Source organism: Hirundo rustica, chromosome 24 (assembly GCF_015227805.2).
Source record: "Hirundo rustica isolate bHirRus1 chromosome 24, bHirRus1.pri.v3, whole genome shotgun sequence".
NCBI lineage: Eukaryota > Metazoa > Chordata > Aves > Passeriformes > Hirundinidae > Hirundo > Hirundo rustica.
In genome coordinates this window covers 2,166,258-2,183,117 of record NC_053473.1, presented here as the reverse complement: position 1 = coordinate 2,183,117, position 16,860 = coordinate 2,166,258, and the positions used below count along the sequence as shown (strand labels likewise).

The 16,860-nt window shown below is 56.5% G+C and overlaps 3 protein-coding genes across 4 annotated transcripts in view; 2 read left to right on the top strand and 1 right to left on the bottom strand.

The window, feature by feature from the left end:
• The first annotated feature begins 365 nt into the window (after positions 1-365).
• Positions 366-2,505, top strand: LAMTOR5 (late endosomal/lysosomal adaptor, MAPK and MTOR activator 5). Its single transcript, XM_040085556.1, has 4 exons — positions 366-441; positions 897-958; positions 1,501-1,618; positions 2,183-2,505. The coding sequence occupies exons 1-4, from the start codon at positions 407-409 to the stop codon at positions 2,241-2,243; spliced, it is 276 nt and encodes a 91-aa protein (XP_039941490.1). The 5' UTR covers positions 366-406; the 3' UTR covers positions 2,244-2,505.
• Positions 2,506-3,839: 1,334 nt separating this feature from the next.
• Positions 3,840-16,860, top strand: part of SLC16A4 (solute carrier family 16 member 4) — a 14,258-nt gene continuing 1,237 nt past the window's right edge. The window contains exons 1-8 of one of the 2 annotated variants that reach the window (XM_040085393.2): positions 3,840-4,050; positions 4,505-4,626; positions 5,557-5,689; positions 6,394-6,537; positions 7,202-7,363; positions 7,911-8,426; positions 11,558-11,769; positions 13,240-13,333. In XM_040085393.2, the coding sequence (XP_039941327.1) occupies positions 4,035-4,050; positions 4,505-4,626; positions 5,557-5,689; positions 6,394-6,537; positions 7,202-7,363; positions 7,911-8,426; positions 11,558-11,769; positions 13,240-13,333 (1,399 nt within the window). In that variant the 5' untranslated portion in view covers positions 3,840-4,034. The remainder of the gene's footprint in view (positions 4,051-4,504; positions 4,627-5,556; positions 5,690-6,393; positions 6,538-7,201; positions 7,364-7,910; positions 8,427-11,557; positions 11,770-13,239; positions 13,334-16,860) is intronic. The other variant, XM_040085394.2, reaches the window with a different exon arrangement.
• LOC131378699 (uncharacterized) lies at positions 11,744-16,359 on the bottom strand. The gene is made up of 2 exons (XM_058423435.1): positions 15,568-16,359; positions 11,744-13,435 (listed from the first exon to the last, which is right to left on the bottom strand). The coding sequence occupies exon 2, from the start codon at positions 12,905-12,907 to the stop codon at positions 11,744-11,746; it is 1,164 nt and encodes a 387-aa protein (XP_058279418.1). The 5' UTR covers positions 12,908-13,435; positions 15,568-16,359.

The window sequence follows — 16,860 nt, the reverse complement described above, 5'->3', positions numbered from 1 at the left end:
CCGCTTGAATTTCCTGGGGCTCTGCAAACCCTGGGCAGCGCTGCCGGGAGGGAGGGGACGCAACTGAGCCACGCTCAGGAGGATAAAGCGGAGAAAACGCGGAAAAAAACCCAACAAACCAACTATCGCAACTGCGCCGCGTGCTCTGCGGGAGAACACACCCAGGGAGGGCTGATTTGGGGGTGCGGGGTCTCTGCGAGTCCCCCCAGAGCCGGGCACGGTGCCGGGTGAGGCGGCAGCGCCGCAGCGGGGTCCGGGAGGGTCCCGGCAGCCGCGGATTTGATTTGGGGGCGTCCCCGGGGCACCCCCCGGAACCGAGCGCGCTCCGAGCGCTTTTGGCCCTGCGGAGCCGCCGTCGCGGGGTCACGTGGGCGGTGCCGCTGCCCGGGGCGGGGCGGAAGCGGCGATGGAGGGGACGCTGGAACAGCACCTGGAGGAGACGTGAGGGGACCGGCGGGACCGGGAGGGACATGGGGGACACGAGAGGGGACCGGCGGGACCGGGAGGGACATGGGGGACACGAGAGGGGACCGGCGGGACCGGGAGGGACATGGGGGACACGAGAGGGGACCGGCGGGACCGGGAGGGACGTGGGGGACACGAGAGGGGACCGGCGGGACCGGGAGGGACGTGGGGGACACGAGAGGGGACCGGCGGGACCGGGAGGGACATGGGGGACACGAGAGGGGACCGGGGGGACCGGGAGGGACGTGGGGGACACGAGAGGGGACCGGCGGGACCGGGAGGGACATGGGGGACACGAGAGGGGACCGGGGGGACCGGGAGGGACATGGGGGACACGAGAGGGGACCGGGCGGACCGGGGGAGGCGGGGTGAGGGGAGCTGGGCCGGCCCGGGCCGGGGTCCCGGCTGTGACCGCCGCTGTCTCCCCCCAGCATGAAGAGCCCGGCCGTGGTGGGCGTGCTGTGCACCGACTCGCAGGGGCTCAACCTGGGCTGTGAGTGAGCGAGCGCCGCCGGGGGAGGGCACCGGGCCCTCTGTGGGCTCCTGGGCTGGGGGCCAGCGGGTCCTGCCCGGGGGGCGCCGGGCGCTGCCCATCTCCTGTACGGGCTTCTGAGGATGGGGGCACCGCGGGGACACCGGGCACTGCTCGGCCCCTTCAGGGGCTCCCAGGGGTGGGGGGCACCTGGCACTGCCCCACGGGGGTCCTCGGGTTGGGGTGCCCCAGGTCCTGTCCCTTCTCCTTCGAGGGCTCCCCGGGATGGGGGCACCAGACCGGGCCCTGCCCCGCTGCCCTGCCCCACCTTCGGGTGTCCCCAAGGGCCACCACCTGCCTGTGCCTCGCAGGAGAGCGGAGCCAGCTCTTCCTGACGCCTAAATCCAGGCTTTTTGGTGGATGGAGAGGAACCACGTGTGGAGACGCTGCGTCAGCCCCCGGGGAGGGAAATGTGCCGGGCAGGGCCTGGGGGAGCAACCGGGGCTCTCCCAGAGCGCTGCCCTGGCTCGGGGGGGTCCATCCACGGCGTCCCACCCCTGCAGGCAGAGGGACCCTGTCGGATGAGCACGCTGGCATCATCTCAGTGCTGGCCCAGCAGGCAGCCAAGCTCACCTCCGACCCCACCGACACGCCCGTGGTGTGCCTGGAGTCCGACAACGGGTGAGCTCCCAGTGCAGGTGCTGCTGCCTCCCGGCTCTGCCTTCCCTGGAGTCACATCCTGGAGCAGCTCCTCCTCTGCGGGGGGAGACACAGCCTTTGGATTCATGGATTATGGATTAACAAGGAGCCCCCATCCCGAGTCTGCAGGGTCTTCCTGCTGCAATCCAGTCCATGGGAATGGACCGAAACCGCCTTTGGTTGTGGGGTTTTCCCCCACTCCTAGGAAGCAACACAGGGATTTTAAGAGGAAGGAAATGTAAAAGGAGTGGGAAACCCTTCAGGGGGTGGTGGTTACTGCACCTTGGTCGCTCTTCCCCCTTGGGATCCCTGTGGATAACAAAGGCTGGGATCCCTGTGGATAAGGAAGGTTGGATCCCTGTTTATAACAAAGGCTGTCAGAGCCAGTGGGGCAGCAGGGGCATCTCCATTGCTGCTCATGGAGATGGAGATGGAGCAGGTCTGGGATGGGCCTGGGGCTGCTCAGTGATCCCCCTGCCCACTTCCCAGCCCCACCAGCTGCTCCTGTCCCAGCTCCCCTCCCTCAGCTCTTCCTCCTTGCTGTAGGAACATCATGATCCAGAAGCACGACAGCATCACCGTGGCAGTGCACAAGCTGCTGTCCTGAGCCCTGGGGGCTGGCGCTGCTCCCGGCCCCTGCTCCCTGCACTGCCACCCTCCCTTTGGAGCTCCACACCCTGGATGAAGGCTCTCCCTCCCCTCTCTGCAGCTCCTGGGCAGCTGCCCAGGTCTCCAGCTCACGTTTCAGCCCCTGTGCTGCTGAGGATGAGCCCTGGGCACAGCCCCAGGCGCTGTGATGGGCAGATCCTCCCCGCTGTACGTGGGGGGCTTCATTTGTTGGAGAAATCAATAAATGACCTGTAAAAACCCTTCCTTCCTTCTCTTTGCTCCGGCTGGGAGAGCAGGGTAACTTCTCCCACTCCCTTCATTAGCATTTCTCTGGAGAAACACTGGAATTGGTGGAATTTCCTCTCCTCCAAGAGAAAAGGTACAAATGCTTTCCGAGGAATTTCTCCTAGGAAACATTTCGAGTTAAACATTCTGTGGGAGTCACTTGCTCACTGTGCCTTGGGTTGAAGTTCAAACCTGCACGTGCTGGTCCTGCCAGGGCCCTGAGAGCTCTGAGGGGATCTTGGCAAGATCCTCACAAATCCAGGCCCCTCTCCCTCTTGCAGGTTTGAAACGCCGCAGGGAAACAATCCCACAAAAAGATGGGAGAAGCTGCTGCACCCCGAGGGCTCCTGGGTGCTGGGGAGGGAAAAGGAGCTGGGCGGCAGCTGCAGGAAGGGGAAGGGAAATTTCACAGCAGAGCATGAGGTAAAACTTGGGCTGGGTCAGGGTGAAATGTCATTGTCACTGCTCTGAGTTTACTCCTCAGAGCAGCTCCGCTGGGCAGTGACAGTCACGGGCTCAGGCAGGCTCCACACTCCCTTCCAGCTCGGTGTTCACCTGGAGCAGAGCCCTGATTTTGGCGTATCCAAGCTCTGGTGGCTCTGGGAGTCCTTCTCCATCCCATCAGGCTGGGAGCAGCTGGAGCTGGAGTTTCCCCCCGGGCATCCACGCAAGAGCTCTGAGTGCAGATGCTGCTGGGCCTGTGCCCCGTCCTTCAGGCCCTGAAACCACGCTGCAAATCTCATCCTGCTTAAACAGAGCGCAGTGTACACATGAAAAATCCTCCTGTGGGGAAAACTCCTCACAGGCTCCAGCAGAACGAAGCAGCTTTGTGCATTCTTTGCCAGAGAGCATCAGTGTCCCTCAGGGATCCCAGTTTTCTCCGGGAATGACTGGGGTGGCAGCCCAGCCGAGAGCAGGGCAGGAAGCGGCAGGGCTGTGTTTACCCGGGGTTTTGGGCAGGTTCACAGCGGAGCAGGGAGCCAAAGCCGATCCCGCTCCGATCCCAGCGCCGCCCCGGCTGTGTCCAGCTGGAAACACCAACTTCTGCAGCCTGTCCGCTCCCCGGTGATGCGCCGAGCGCCGCGCAGGACGGGCAGGGACGGGGCTCCGCTCCTCTGCAGCCCCCACTGCCGCCCCGGCTCTGCCCTGGCCAAATGCGGAGCTTCCCCGGAGTTGGAACTTCGCAGCTTCCCCCCTCCTTCTCCGTCCCAACAGGATTTGTGCTCCAAACGCCGCGGGTTTCCTGTTCCCAGCTGGGGAAGGGGAGGGACTCCCGGCCTCGGGGGGAGGAGGAGGAGGAGGAGGAGGATGGGCTCCGTCCCCCGGCGCTTGCCAGGCTCCGTGTCCTGCTCAGGACTGGCACCATCACCCCCACGGGACGGGAATGAAGGAGCGGACTCCGGGCTGCCGGGTCGGGAAGCGGGGAGTCAATCTCTGGAGCAAATGAAGAGACTCTGAAGAGATTCCCCTTTGCTCTCGACTGTCCTGCGGAGGATTTTCCAGCATGCAGCAGCAAGGCGGTAAGGAAAACTTCCAGGATCAACATCCCCAGGAGCTGTAGGGTCCAGCCTCGCCCTCGGGCAGGATCCTGCCTCTGCCACCGGCACGGGGTGGGTGAGAGGGTGGAAGGGAGAAAAGCTGAGCACGATGGAAGAGCTTCCCGGAGAGCTCCGAGGTGGATCCAGACCGTGACCCGCGGGCTCCTGGCACAACCCAAACTGCTACAGCAGCAGCAGGGCACTTGCCCACCCTGTGGTCACAGTGATTTGGTGGGAATGAGAAGGGGCACTGAACTGTGTGCAGACGGGGATGAGGTCAGGAAGGTTGGTGAAAGCATCACCCGGGTGAGCGGGGTGTGGTGCCGGCCCCAGCAGCAGCACACGGGGCTCCGCGGCAGCGCTGCCGGCAGGGCAGTGGCTCCTGAATGGAAACAGGAGCGTGGAAGGTGATAACGTGTCCTGACGTTCTCATCAGCAGGGGAGAGGAAGGAGGATGAAGAGCTGGAGGCTCCCGAGGCTCCGTCCGCTGGGAAGAGCCGAGGCAGAGGAGCAGCAGCCGCAGGGTGGGCGTGGGGAGTGGTGTTCCACTTCTTCCTGGTGAGCAGGGAATGATCCGAACCCTCCCCGAGCTGCGCAGGGGAAATCTCAGCCTCTCTCGGGACGGGACAGGCTGATGCCACCCGTCCCAGGGCACAATCCAGCCGTTCCCTGTGCAATGCCTCCGCCTCTGTGACGGACAAGAGGAGTCCCCTGCCAGGATAAGATGACTTTTCCCTGCTCAAACACATCACCACGGGGGGGTCAAACCCCAGAGGAGTGTCCTGTCCCTTCGGCAAGGGCACTGAGGTGGAGCCAGGGAGCAGCACCACTCTCGGGGACTCTCTGGGAGGACCAGACACCTCAACACCACTTAAAGCCACTAATTCTCTGTGCTCCAGGCTTTATCTTCCCCTCAGGGATAAATCAAGGAATTGTGAAGCCTGGAAAAGACCTTTAAGGTCACCGAGTCCAACTGTAAAGAAGGCACCATCCCCCAAGCTAGGAAACTCTCCTCACTTCAAATCCACCCCAATTAACTCGCTGCCAATCATTAACCACTTGCCACCAGGGAGACAACAGGAGTTAAAATTAAGGACACAAACTGTCTGTCCTTTGCCCCTGTGGCAGAAAAATCCCAGGAACCTGCCCCAGATAACGTCCATCCCTACTGTCCTCATCCCCTCCTCAGCTCCCAGTGATCCCCAAACCGATCCACTGCTGCAGCACTAAAAAATAAACTAAAAGGTAAAGGTGTCCTAGGAGAGTTTGAGCTCTAGAGTTGCCTTGTTCCTTTCCTTTGGAAAGCTTGCAGAGGGTTTTCTGAGGGTCTGAGCAGGGCCACGCCAGCGCACGCTGCTGGCATTCCCCAGCGCCGCTTCGGGTGTCGCAGGTGCTTTCTCCCACACCGCCACAAAAGAAGCAGAAGGAAAAGCTTTTCCCCCCTCCCGAACCCCTGTGGCACCTGACCTCCACCCCCTCTCGATTCAGGTCAACGTGCTCGTGATGGGGATGCTCAAGACCTTCGGGATTTTCTTTGTGGTTTTCCGAGAGGAGATGGGAGCGTCCTCGGAGCAGGTCGGCTGGATCGGCTCCATCATGTCCTCCCTGCGCTTCCTGGGAGGTGAGCTGGTGTCCCCAAGGGTTGGAGCAGTGCTGCAGCCTCGGCTCCCTCCGACCTGGGCACTCTGTGGATCCAGTTCCCATCCCAGACAGCTCCAGACTGGCGTGGGCAGCCACACGTGTCTGAGCAGGAATGTGCTCTGAACACCGGGCCGTTCACACGGGACAGTGGGAAGAAACTGGAAATTGGGAAGAAATCCTTTCGTGTGAGGGTGGGTTGGCCCTGGCACAGGGTGCCCAGAGGAGCGGTGGCTCCCCCTGGATCCCTGGAAGTGCTGGATGGGGGCTTGGAGCAACCTGGGATAGTGGAAGGTGTCCCTGCCATGGCAGGGGTGGCACTGGATGAGCTCTGAGGTCTCTTCCAACCCAGCCCATCCTGGGATCCCCTGAACCTCGCTCTAAGTTCATTGCACAGATCCAGAGCAAACAACGCTCTTGTCCCAGCTGTGGAATAATTTGTGCCTGCTGTGCTTGAAGAAGGAGCCTCAGGAGAGCTCCAAGTTTGAGCTTTGCTCCTCCCCTGCCCCATTCCCGAGCTCCCAGGGCACAAAGCCTCTCTCCTGAACATCAACCCATCCCCACCCCGTCACCCCCTGCCCCGAGGCTGCACATGGAGCGCTTCCCAGTGGTCCCAGTGAGGTCCCCAAGCCCTGCCAGAGCAGCTTTTGTCACTCCCAGGCTGAGCTGTGTCCCTCTCCCTTGCAGCCCCGCTGGTGGCCGTGGTGTGCCGGCGGCTGGGCGAGCGGCCAACCTCCCTCCTCGGGGCCGGGCTGGTGGCCGGGGGCTGCCTGCTCAGCACTCAGGCCACCAGCGTCCCCTTCCTCTGCTTCTCCATGGGATTCCTGCCGGGTGAGATGCCCTGATCAGCAGATCAGCTCCTTTAAACCTGGGGAAGGGTCTGGAGGGGGAGCGGCCAAGGGTTTGTTCAGCTGGAGGAGCCTGAGGTGATGAGGGGCAGGAGCCGGGGAAGCGTCAGGATCAGGGAAAAGTTCCTCCCCCAGAGGGTGCTGGGCACTGCCCAGGCTCCCCAGGACTGCCAGAGCTCCAGGAGCATTTGGAAAATGCTCTCAGGGATGCACAGGGTGGGATTGTTTTGGTGGGATTCCCGTGGGTCCCTTCCACCTCAGGATATTCCGTGATTCTGTGAACCTTCAGTGCCAAAGCATCCCCAGCTCCTTTCACACACTGTGTCAGCTCCCAAAGCTTCACGCTCAGAACAAAACACCAATTTCAGCATTCCACTCCCAACTAACCTTGATTATTTTCCTGCACCTACATAGACCCTGGCCCTTTTAAAATCCCTTACAAAAGAGCAGAGCCTCCAATCCCCCCAGACACCGAACCCCACCCACCAACCCTCGCTCTCCCCTGACTGTGAGCGCAGAAATCCCCTCCTTTCGGTCTGGGACCGCTGCAGAGGCAGGGACTGCGAGCTTGGGCTAGAGGGACACGGAATCCCGACACAGGAGTCCCTTTTTGGGGCAGGGATTTCTCATTTTCGCCCTTCCCCCAGGGATGGGGTTTGCCTGTCTGTACCAGGCGGCCGCGGTGATGACGGCCAAGCGCTGCCGGGCTCGTCTGGCCTTCTCCAACGCCCTGGCCCGCTCTGGGATGGGGCTGACATTCCTGATGGCTCCCTTCACTCAGCTCCTCATCGAGCTCTACGCCTGGCAAGGTGAGGCATCTCCTGCTCCTCTCAATTCCTCGGCTCTGGGAGGGTGCTGGGGGAGATCTGGGCAGGGCAAGAGGCTCTTTTTAAAAATTCAACACACCCAGGAACAAAAATTCAACACCTCTGCCTCTTCTAGGATAGTTTGGGGGCATCTTGTTAATAATTAAGCACTTAATCACTCATTAAAATCAGACTCAGAGCACAGACCTCGGAAATCAAAAGCAGAAATCCCTGCTTTGACTGTGGTGTTTCAACACCATCTTGACGGTCCATCGTGACTTTAAATGAGGAAAAGCAAAACAACCTCCCACATCCCAGAGGTAGCTGTGGATTTGTTCTGTGCATCACAGCAAAACGAACTTCCAGCTAGGAAAAACGGGAATAAAAATCCCCGTTTTGTTAGCTCCTCCATAAGGAGAAGGAAAACCCCCTTCTCATGGCAGAGCTTTTCTCCGTGGTCAGTGAAAACCTCACCGTGTTCTACAAAGGCCGTTTCCTGCTGCTCCTCCCTCTCCAATCCAAGAACAGAACACCTTTTGCCTTCCCTCAGGTACTCTCCTGATTTTTGGAGGCATCATGTTGAACCTGGTGCCTTCCAGCATGCTGCTGTGGCCCGTCAGCCCCCAACGGCCCCGGGGCTCTGCAGGGGCAAAGAAGGATCCAGAAACTCCTGGTGGACGTTTAGATGGAAGCACTCACAGGGAATTACAGCTTCACCGTGCACAGGAGGCTCCCGCCGCCGAGAGGCTGGTGATGCCCCGTGGCAGAGACGGCTCTGAGCCAGCAAATGCCTCGGGAATGCTGCAGAAACCCACCCTGGAGAGCTCCTCCCCAGAAACATCCTCCGAGGCCAGGAGAAGCCACAAACCCCTTGCAGCCGCCCCAAAGGAACCTTCTCAGCCTCTCCTGGACTTGTCCCCGCTGAAGGATCCCGTTTTCTTCGTTTTCACGTGGTCTTTCCTGTTCAGCCACTTGGCCTATTTCGTGCCCTTCTTCCACCTGGTGGCCAGAGCCAGGACGCTGGGCATGAGCAGCAGGGACGGCTCCTACCTCATCGCTGCAGCCGGTAGGCACGGGCACCCTGGCAGGGAAACACCCTGGGGACCTGACAGGAAACACCCTGGGGACCCTGACAGGGAAACACCCTGGGGACCTGACAGGGAAACACCACGGGCACCCTGGCAGGGAAACACCCTGGGGACCCTGACAGGGAAACACCCTGGGGACACTGACAGGGAAACACCCTGGGGACCCTGACAGGGAAACACCCTGGGGACACTGACAGGGAAACACCCTGGGGACCCTGACAGGGAAACACCACGGGCACCCTGACAGGGAAACACCCTGGGGACCCTGACAGGGAAACACCCTGGGGACCCTGACAGGGAAACACCCTGGGGACACTGACAGGAAACACCCTGGGGACCTGACAGGGAAACACCCTGGGGACCTGACAGGAAACACCCTGGGGACCCTGACAGGGAAACACCCTGGGCACCCTGACAGGAAAACACCCTGGGGACACTGACAGGAAACACCCTGGGGACCCTGACAGGAAACACCCTGGGGACACTGGCAGGGAAACACCCTGGGGACCCTGACAGGGAAACACCCTGGGCACCCTGAGAGGAAACACCACGGGGATCCTGACAGGAAACACCCTGGGGACCTGACAGGGAAACACCCTGGGGACCCTGACAGGGAAACACCCTGGGGACCCTGACAGGGAAACACCCTGGGCACCCTGAGAGGAAACACCCTGGGGATCCTGACAGGAAACACCCTGGGCACCCTGACAGGGAAACACCACGGGCACCCTGACAGGGAAACACCCTGGGGACACTGACAGGAAACACCCTGGGGACCCTGACAGGGAAACACCCTGGGGACACTGACAGGGAAACACCCTGGGGACACTGACAGGGAAACACCCTGGGCACCCTGACAGGGAAACACCCTGGGGATCCCGACAGGGAAACACCCTGGGGACACTGACAGGGAAACACCCTGGGCACCCTGACAGGAAACACCCTGGGGACACTGACAGGAAACACCCTGGGCACCCTGACAGGGAAACACCCTGGGGACCCTGACAGGGAAACACCCTGGGGACACTGACAGGAAACACCCTGGGCACCCTGACAGGGAAACACCCTGGGGACACTGACAGGAAACACCACGGGCACCCTGACAGGGAAACACCATGGGCACCCTGACAGGAAAACACCCTGGGGACCCTGACAGGGAAACACCCTGGGGACACTGACAGGGAAACACCCTGGGGATCCCGACAGGGAAACACCCTGGGGACACTGACAGGGAAACACCCCGGGTTGTGCCCAGAAATGTGTCCTGGCATGGATCCCCCTGGCAGAGGTTCAGCCCTCGCCCCTTTCTGGGAGGTCCTCCCAGTGCCAGCTCCACGGGATCATGTTGGGGTGATCCTGCTCCTAATGAACCCGAATTTCCAGTCACAAGATGCTCGGTGTCCTTCTGGAGCCTTCCCCAGCAGGATCCCTGCTGTGCTTAAACCCACAGGAATCCCGAGGTGCATCCCAAACCCTCTGGGGTTTGACCCAGGAGGGAGAAATTCAATACTGGGGAGAAAACTCCCCACATGAAGGTGGATCCAGGCATTTGGATTTGGCACATCCACCTCCAAGTGGGGATAAAACAAAGCACGCTCCCCCAAAAAACCAAACCCATGCCCGGTTATAAGCCGGGATTAACGCTAAAGCCGTGCTGGGATAAGAAAGTGGCTGCAGCCTCAGTCAGCAGCAAAGGTTTTATTGTACAAAAATACATTTTATTTCTGCGGTGCTGGGCAATATTCAGCAGTGAGGGGTTGTCCAGGCGTTAGGAGAGGTCAGGAATGAATGGGACATTTGGAATTAGGAGTGGGAGGGACACAGGGCTCAGTGGGACATGAGCTCACTCGAGAGCTCCTCGATCTTTGCTTCATAAAAATGCACCAAGAAATGTAAAATAACAGCTCTCGGAACCCAAACTCTCAAAACCCCAACAACTAAGAGGGTGCTGAGCCTCAAAAAGGCCCGGGGTTTCTGTGCTTTTTGGGTTTTTACAAAAATTAAAATGGCAGGTGCATTTTTCTTCTTAATATTCAGCTTTTTCTCTTTGGCAAGTTCCTTTTTCCTGATTTAGGGCATTTCAGAGGTGTCTGGGCTGCAGAGCTCTAAGCAAATTTTTCCAGAGCACTTCGGTGCCCTTGGGAAGAGCAGCACGAGGGAAAAGGGGAAAAAAAAAACCCCAATTCATGGATTTTGCAAGGGCCTAAAAACACCTGGAAGCTTTTGGCATTTTAGAATTTTGTGGTCACGTCCTCACAATGAGCAGGGAGATTGGGATGTGACACAGCCGGTAACAGAAATAAGCAATATTATAAAAATCGGTAAAAAATAATAAATATAATAATTTAAAACTGTATAAAGAAACATATCTAAAAAAAAAAAAAAAAAAAAAGTCTAAAAATAATAATAATATAAAAATACCAATAATTAACGCTATAAAATAAATATAAGAATAAATTATATAAGGGTATAAAAATAAATTATATTACGGTTAATATAAATAATCAAGTGTAACATTAATAATGTATAACCGTGCTATAAATACATGATAAAATATTGTAAAAATAGAACTATATTAGAATATAGAATACATAATATAGTATTATATAAATAGTAAATTATAAAAGTATAAAAATATTAATAAATATAGGAATATGAAGAGAAGTATAATTCAACTATATGAACTAGTTAATTATAGAAAATAATATAGATAATAGAGGAATATGATACTACATACTAGTTAATTATAGAAAATAAGAACTAGTTAATTATAGAAAATAAGAACTAGTTAATTATAGAAAATATGAACTAGTTAATTATAGAAAATAATACAGATAATATAAAAATATGATACTAGATATATTATGATTTTTAATAAACCATAATAGAAATAACAAAACAATATGAATAATATAAAACACTCTAAGTACCAATACGTATGCTACAAACAATATAAATAATCATATAAAAGACTATAAAACACAGCTAGATTTATAATCCCTGACACATTTATATGAAGTTAACAATATAAACATCTAGAGCTCAGAGAATTTCAGCCTCGCGCTCAGCCCGGCGTGCGCCGAGGCTCCGAGAGCTCCTGTTCCCTCAGGCATCACGGAGATGCTGAGCCAGCTGCTCTCGGGCTGGCTGGCCGACCACGACTGGACCAGGAAATACCACCTCCATGCCACCTACCTGCTCCTCAGCGGCGTCACCAACCTGCTGGGGCCGCTGGCCACCACCTTCCCTCTGCTCCTCGCCTACACCGTGGCCTTCGCCGCCTTCTGTGGAGGCTTCATGGCCCTGGTGCTGCCCGTGCTGGTGAGTCCCAGGTGGCCCAGAAATGCCTGGAACGCAGAGAGAGCTGCAGCAGGATCCTGCTGGAGGCCATGGAGGTGTTCCCAGGGCTGCAGCCAGGCTGGGAGAGCTGGGAATGCCCAGAAATGCCTGGAACACACAGAGAGCTGCAGCAGGATCCTGCTGGAGGCCATGGAGATGTTCCCAGGGCTGGAGCCAGGCTGGGAGAGCTGGGAATGCCCAGAAATGCCTGGAACGCAGAGAGAGCTGCAGCAGGATCCTGCTGGAGGCTGTGCAGATGTTCCCAGGGCTGCAGCCAGGCTGGGAGAGCTGGGAATGCCCAGAAATGCCTGGAACACACAGAGAGCTGCAGCAGGATCCTGCTGGAGGCCATGGAGATGTTCCCAGGGCTGCAGCCAGGCTGGGAGAGCTGGGAATGCCCAGAACCGCCTGGAACATGCAGAGAGAGCTGCAGCAGGATCCTGCTGGAGGCCATGGAGATGTCCCCAGGGCTGCAGCCAGGCTGGGAGAGCTGGGAATGCCCAGAAATGCCTGGAACACACGGAGAGCTGCAGCAGGATCCTGCTGGAGGCCATGGAGATGTTCCCAGGGCTGCAGCCAGGCCGGGAGAGCTGGGAATGCCCAGAAATGCCTGGAACGTGCAGAGAGCTGCAGCAGGATCCTGCTGGAGGCCATGGAGATGTTCCCAGGGCTGCAGCCAGGCTGGGAGAGCTGGGAATGCCCAGAACCGCCTGGAACACACAGAGAGCTGCAGCAGGATCCTGCTGGAGGCTGTGCAGATGTTCCCAGGGCTGCAGCCAGGCTGGGAGAGCTGGGAATGCTCAGCTCGGAAAGGAAAAGGCTCCAGGGAGAGCTCCGAACCCCTGGCAGGGGATCCAGGAGAGCTGGAGAGGGACAAGGGCTGGAGGGACAGGACACAGGGAATGGCTTCCCACTGCCAGAGGGCAGGGATGGGTGGGAGATTGGGATGGAATTGTTGCCTGGGAGGGTGGGGAGGCCCTGGCACAGGGTGCCCCTGGATCCCTGGCAGTGTCCAGGAGCAGCCTGGAATGCTGGAAGTGTCTCTGCCACAGCAGGGCTTTGAGGTCCCTTCCAACCCAAACCAGCCCAGGATTCCCTGATCCAGGCAGGGAGGCACCATTAGAATTTGGCATTTCTTTCTGGAAGGCGTTCAGAGTTTAAAACTCCTTCCTCAGAGTCTGGGCAGCCAGAGGGCAGAGAGAAGCATCTCCCATCCCAGTAATTTCCACACCCGCCTTAAGGAGGCGAACGGATTCCAGGCTGGATCAGACCTACAGGCGGAGGGCAAAGTCCTTCCAAAGCTGCAGCTGAAGAGGGAATTCCCCTCAAAAAAAAAAACCCCACCCCAAATCATCTCTTGTGCTTTAAAAAATAATAATTAAAAAAATCAATTAATCTCCTGCGCATTCCTCTGAAGCCAATCGCTAATTATCCATTTTGGTTTCCGAACAGGTGGATCTGGTGGGTGTGGAAAAGCTCCACAGCTACCTGGGGTTTGCTGCCTTCTTCGCAGGGATAGCAGCCATGGGAGGACCCCCTCTAGCAGGTAAGTGATGTCACATAAAACACAACACCCACCCCAGAAATCCAGGGAGAAAACACGCTGCTGCTTCGCTCTCCTACAGGGATCCATCCCAGGATGGGTTTTCTGTTCAAAGGGAGAGGAAAAAAAAAAAAAAAAAAATCAAAAAAATCCTATTTCAGAAATGGATTTTTAGAGGTGGGCAAAGTTTTGCTTGGGAATTTGCAAAATCCAACCAGCAGCTTGGAAAATGCTGCCTGGAATATTTAGAAGATGCTGCCTGGAATATTTAGAAAATGCAGTGAAGCCGCAGGTGCACAGCTTAGCCCTGACCACAGCAGGGTAACGAGCACTTCACCGCGGATTTTACTCCCAACGGTGTTAAAATAACACTGAACTTGGACAGGGGGGACTGGAGGGGAAGCAAGGAGAGGAAGGGAAAGCAAGGACAAGCTCAGCAACATTCCCACCAGGCAGAGGCACTGGAACATCAGGACAAGCCGCAGTAATCTCTTGTTTTGACAGAGATTACACAGCTCAGCCACCAGAGCTCTGGGCCCAGAGATAAGGAGCACGAAAAGCCTTTGCTCTTCTCCCCCTGCCAGGAAACCAAGGCAGCTGGGAGGATTTGGGAGATCTCAAGTGCTTAGAAATGAGTGTCCAGGCTCTCCTCAGGAGCAGGGGATTGTTCTCCTCCAGACAGCTTGGCCAGGACAAAGCTGTTCCTTTCCTGCAGCCCAACAGTCCAACTGTCCCCGGGCAGAGCCCCAGCGTGGGCAGCAGGGCAGGGGGACTGTGCCCCTGTGCCCTGCTCAGGTGAGAGCCCACCTGCAGAGCTGCTCCAGCCCTGGGGAACATCAGGAGAACCTGGAGCTGCTGGAGAGAGTCCAGAGGAGGCCAGGGAGATGCTCCAAGGGCTGGAGCCCCTCTGCTCTGGAGCCAGGCTGGGAGAGCTGGGAGTGTTCACCTGGGGAAGGGGAGGATCCAGGGAGAGCTCAGAGCCCCTGGCAGGGCCCAAAGGGGCTCCAGGAGAGCTGGAGAGGGGCTGGGGACAAGGGCTGGAAGGACAGGACACAGGGAATGGCTCCCAGTGCCAGAGGGCAGTGGGATATTGGGAAGGAATTGTTCCCTGGGAGGGTGGGGAGGCCCTGAGAGTGCCCAGAGAAGCTGTGGCTGCCCCTGGATCCTTGCAAGTGTCCAAGGTCAGGATGGACAGGGCTTGGAGCAGCCTGGCACAGTGGAAGTTGTCCCTGTCCATGGCAGGGGGTGAAATGGGAGGGAGCTTTAGGGTCCCTTCCAACCCAAACCATCATTTTTTGTTCCCTGCCCTCCAAATCAGCTGCCCCCAGCCTGCAGAGGCACCAGCTCGGAGCTGCCAAGGATCCTGTAAATTCCAGCTCCGTGCAAAGCTTCAGCAACGCTGCTCTTCCAGCAGCCCAGGAAAAGAATTTACATCCTTAATCAATACCCCTGGGCTGCTCCCGCTCTGCCCGTGGCTGCAATTTCAAGGAGCCAGAAGGTTTTACTGACGACGAGCTCCCCGCTGTCAGGGCGAAGCACAGCCTGGATCCCAGATCCCTGCTGCTGGCACCAGGGCACAGGCAGCACAAAGCCACCCCTCAGCCCCAGTGCATGCCCTGCACGGTGACACACAGCAGCAGCAGCAGCTAAACACCTGGGCTGGCTCTTACCCAGGCTCACGCTGCAGTTCAGTTTCCATCCACCCGCAATGTGGAGCTGCGCTAATGAGAAGCTTTTTTTTTGACTTTGTGCAGTGGGTTTGTAAAAGCAAGCAAGGCTTCCTGCAAAGAGCTTTCCAGAGAGATCAGGCTTAATGCAGGTGGGGTAAATAAAGGCCAAATAAAGCCAGGAAGCAAAACACTTCCTGATCCATCTCCTTACAGGCAGAGCGAGATGGAAACGATCCAGAGCTCAGGGTTGGGATCCAAGATAAATTCTGCAATTTTCTCTTCCAATGCAGTTTGAAGCGTGAAAACTGAGTGAGACCAGAAACTCCTGGTGAAGTGTCCAAAACCATCAGCTCCTTGCAGAATGCAGGATTTAAATGGGCCATGAAACCCCAGCATTTGGTGCTCTCACCTCCCCAAACCCTTGAGTTTAGAATTACAGTTTTATCAAACCCAAGCGCTTTTAAGCAGTGGAAATTATAATGATGATGGATAACGAGAACTGCAAAGGTTAAAACTGCCTAATTTGCATATTAGACCAAAGCCTAATGCAAGGAAAAGGTGACTTACCTACAAATCTGTTCAGCTGAAAGCCCCAAAATCCAGGGGCAGCTGGCAGGACCCACAGGGAAAGCTGGGATTCTCCTCCAGAGCTCCCATCCACTGGCACCTCTGGATGCTGAACAGAATAAACATTATTTTGGCAGCCACGAGCAAGCTGAGGAGGGAAGGGCACAGTTTATTTCCACAAGCAGCACAAATCACTGACTCAAAGTGCAAAGGAGCTGAACCAAAGCGCGTAATGCAAATTCCAGAAGAGATTCCGGCCCCCAGAGCGTCAACTCCACTCCCAAGAAATTTGGGTGGTGAAAGGATGGAGTCACCCAAAAGCGCTGCTGGCACATGCATTCAGAGGTGTTCTAAATTTCACCTTCACCTTCCCACTGAATTCTGCTCCTCAGGGCACCAGGGATAAATAAAACTTGTGATTAAAGATCAGCAGCACCATTCAAACAGCCTGACCCAGCTGGCAGCACCAGCAGGGCCGGGAATGTTTTGTTTGGATCACATTGGTGCCTGGGATTTACCAGCATTCCTTAGAAAACTGCTGCTTTGCTGGGGTTTGAACGCCACAAGCTCCTAGCTCAGCTTTCTGCAGCAGCAGTGATTGTTGTTTTGGAAAAGAATAGGGGAGCACAGAGACTGGAGTCGCTTCCAGAGGTTGGGGTGTGATGGAAGTTGATGGCTGTGCTGCCAGTGAGGCAATGCCGGTAAATCCCGCTGTGCCTAAATCCTGTTCAACACCAAAAAAAACCACCAGGAAATACAAAATTTCCAAAAAAAAAAAAAAAAACCCAAAAAAACCCCCAAATTATTTTATTTGTTAACATATTAGTAAAATATATTAATACGTTAACAAAACGTATTTTATGGGGAAAAAAAAAAAATTTAAACAAATATCCTGAAGGATATTTTAAGGAATGCAATAAATCAGAGCTCAGCTGGAGCGCTCTGTCCTGTTCCTCTCCCAAATAACTACGACAGCATCCCTTCTCCTCTCCAAATCCCAGAGACTTCCAGGCAGCAAACACAGAACCCCACCCCGGCAATGCAGCACTCCCCAAGAGCCTCAGGGTCATGGCAGAGGCCCCAGAGCAGCAGAGGGGCTGGATCCCCGAGGAACAAACACAGGCACTGCCCCCGAGGCAGCAGGGAGCCAAGAGAAACCAAAAGCAGCTTTTCCTCTGCTTTAGAAATGCTTCCTGCAGCCGTGGAAACGCTCAGCGGGGAAACGTCGCTGCGTCCCAAACCCCGGCACGGATCCCGGGTTTCACCGGCACCTTTCCCTCGCTGTGTCCGTGC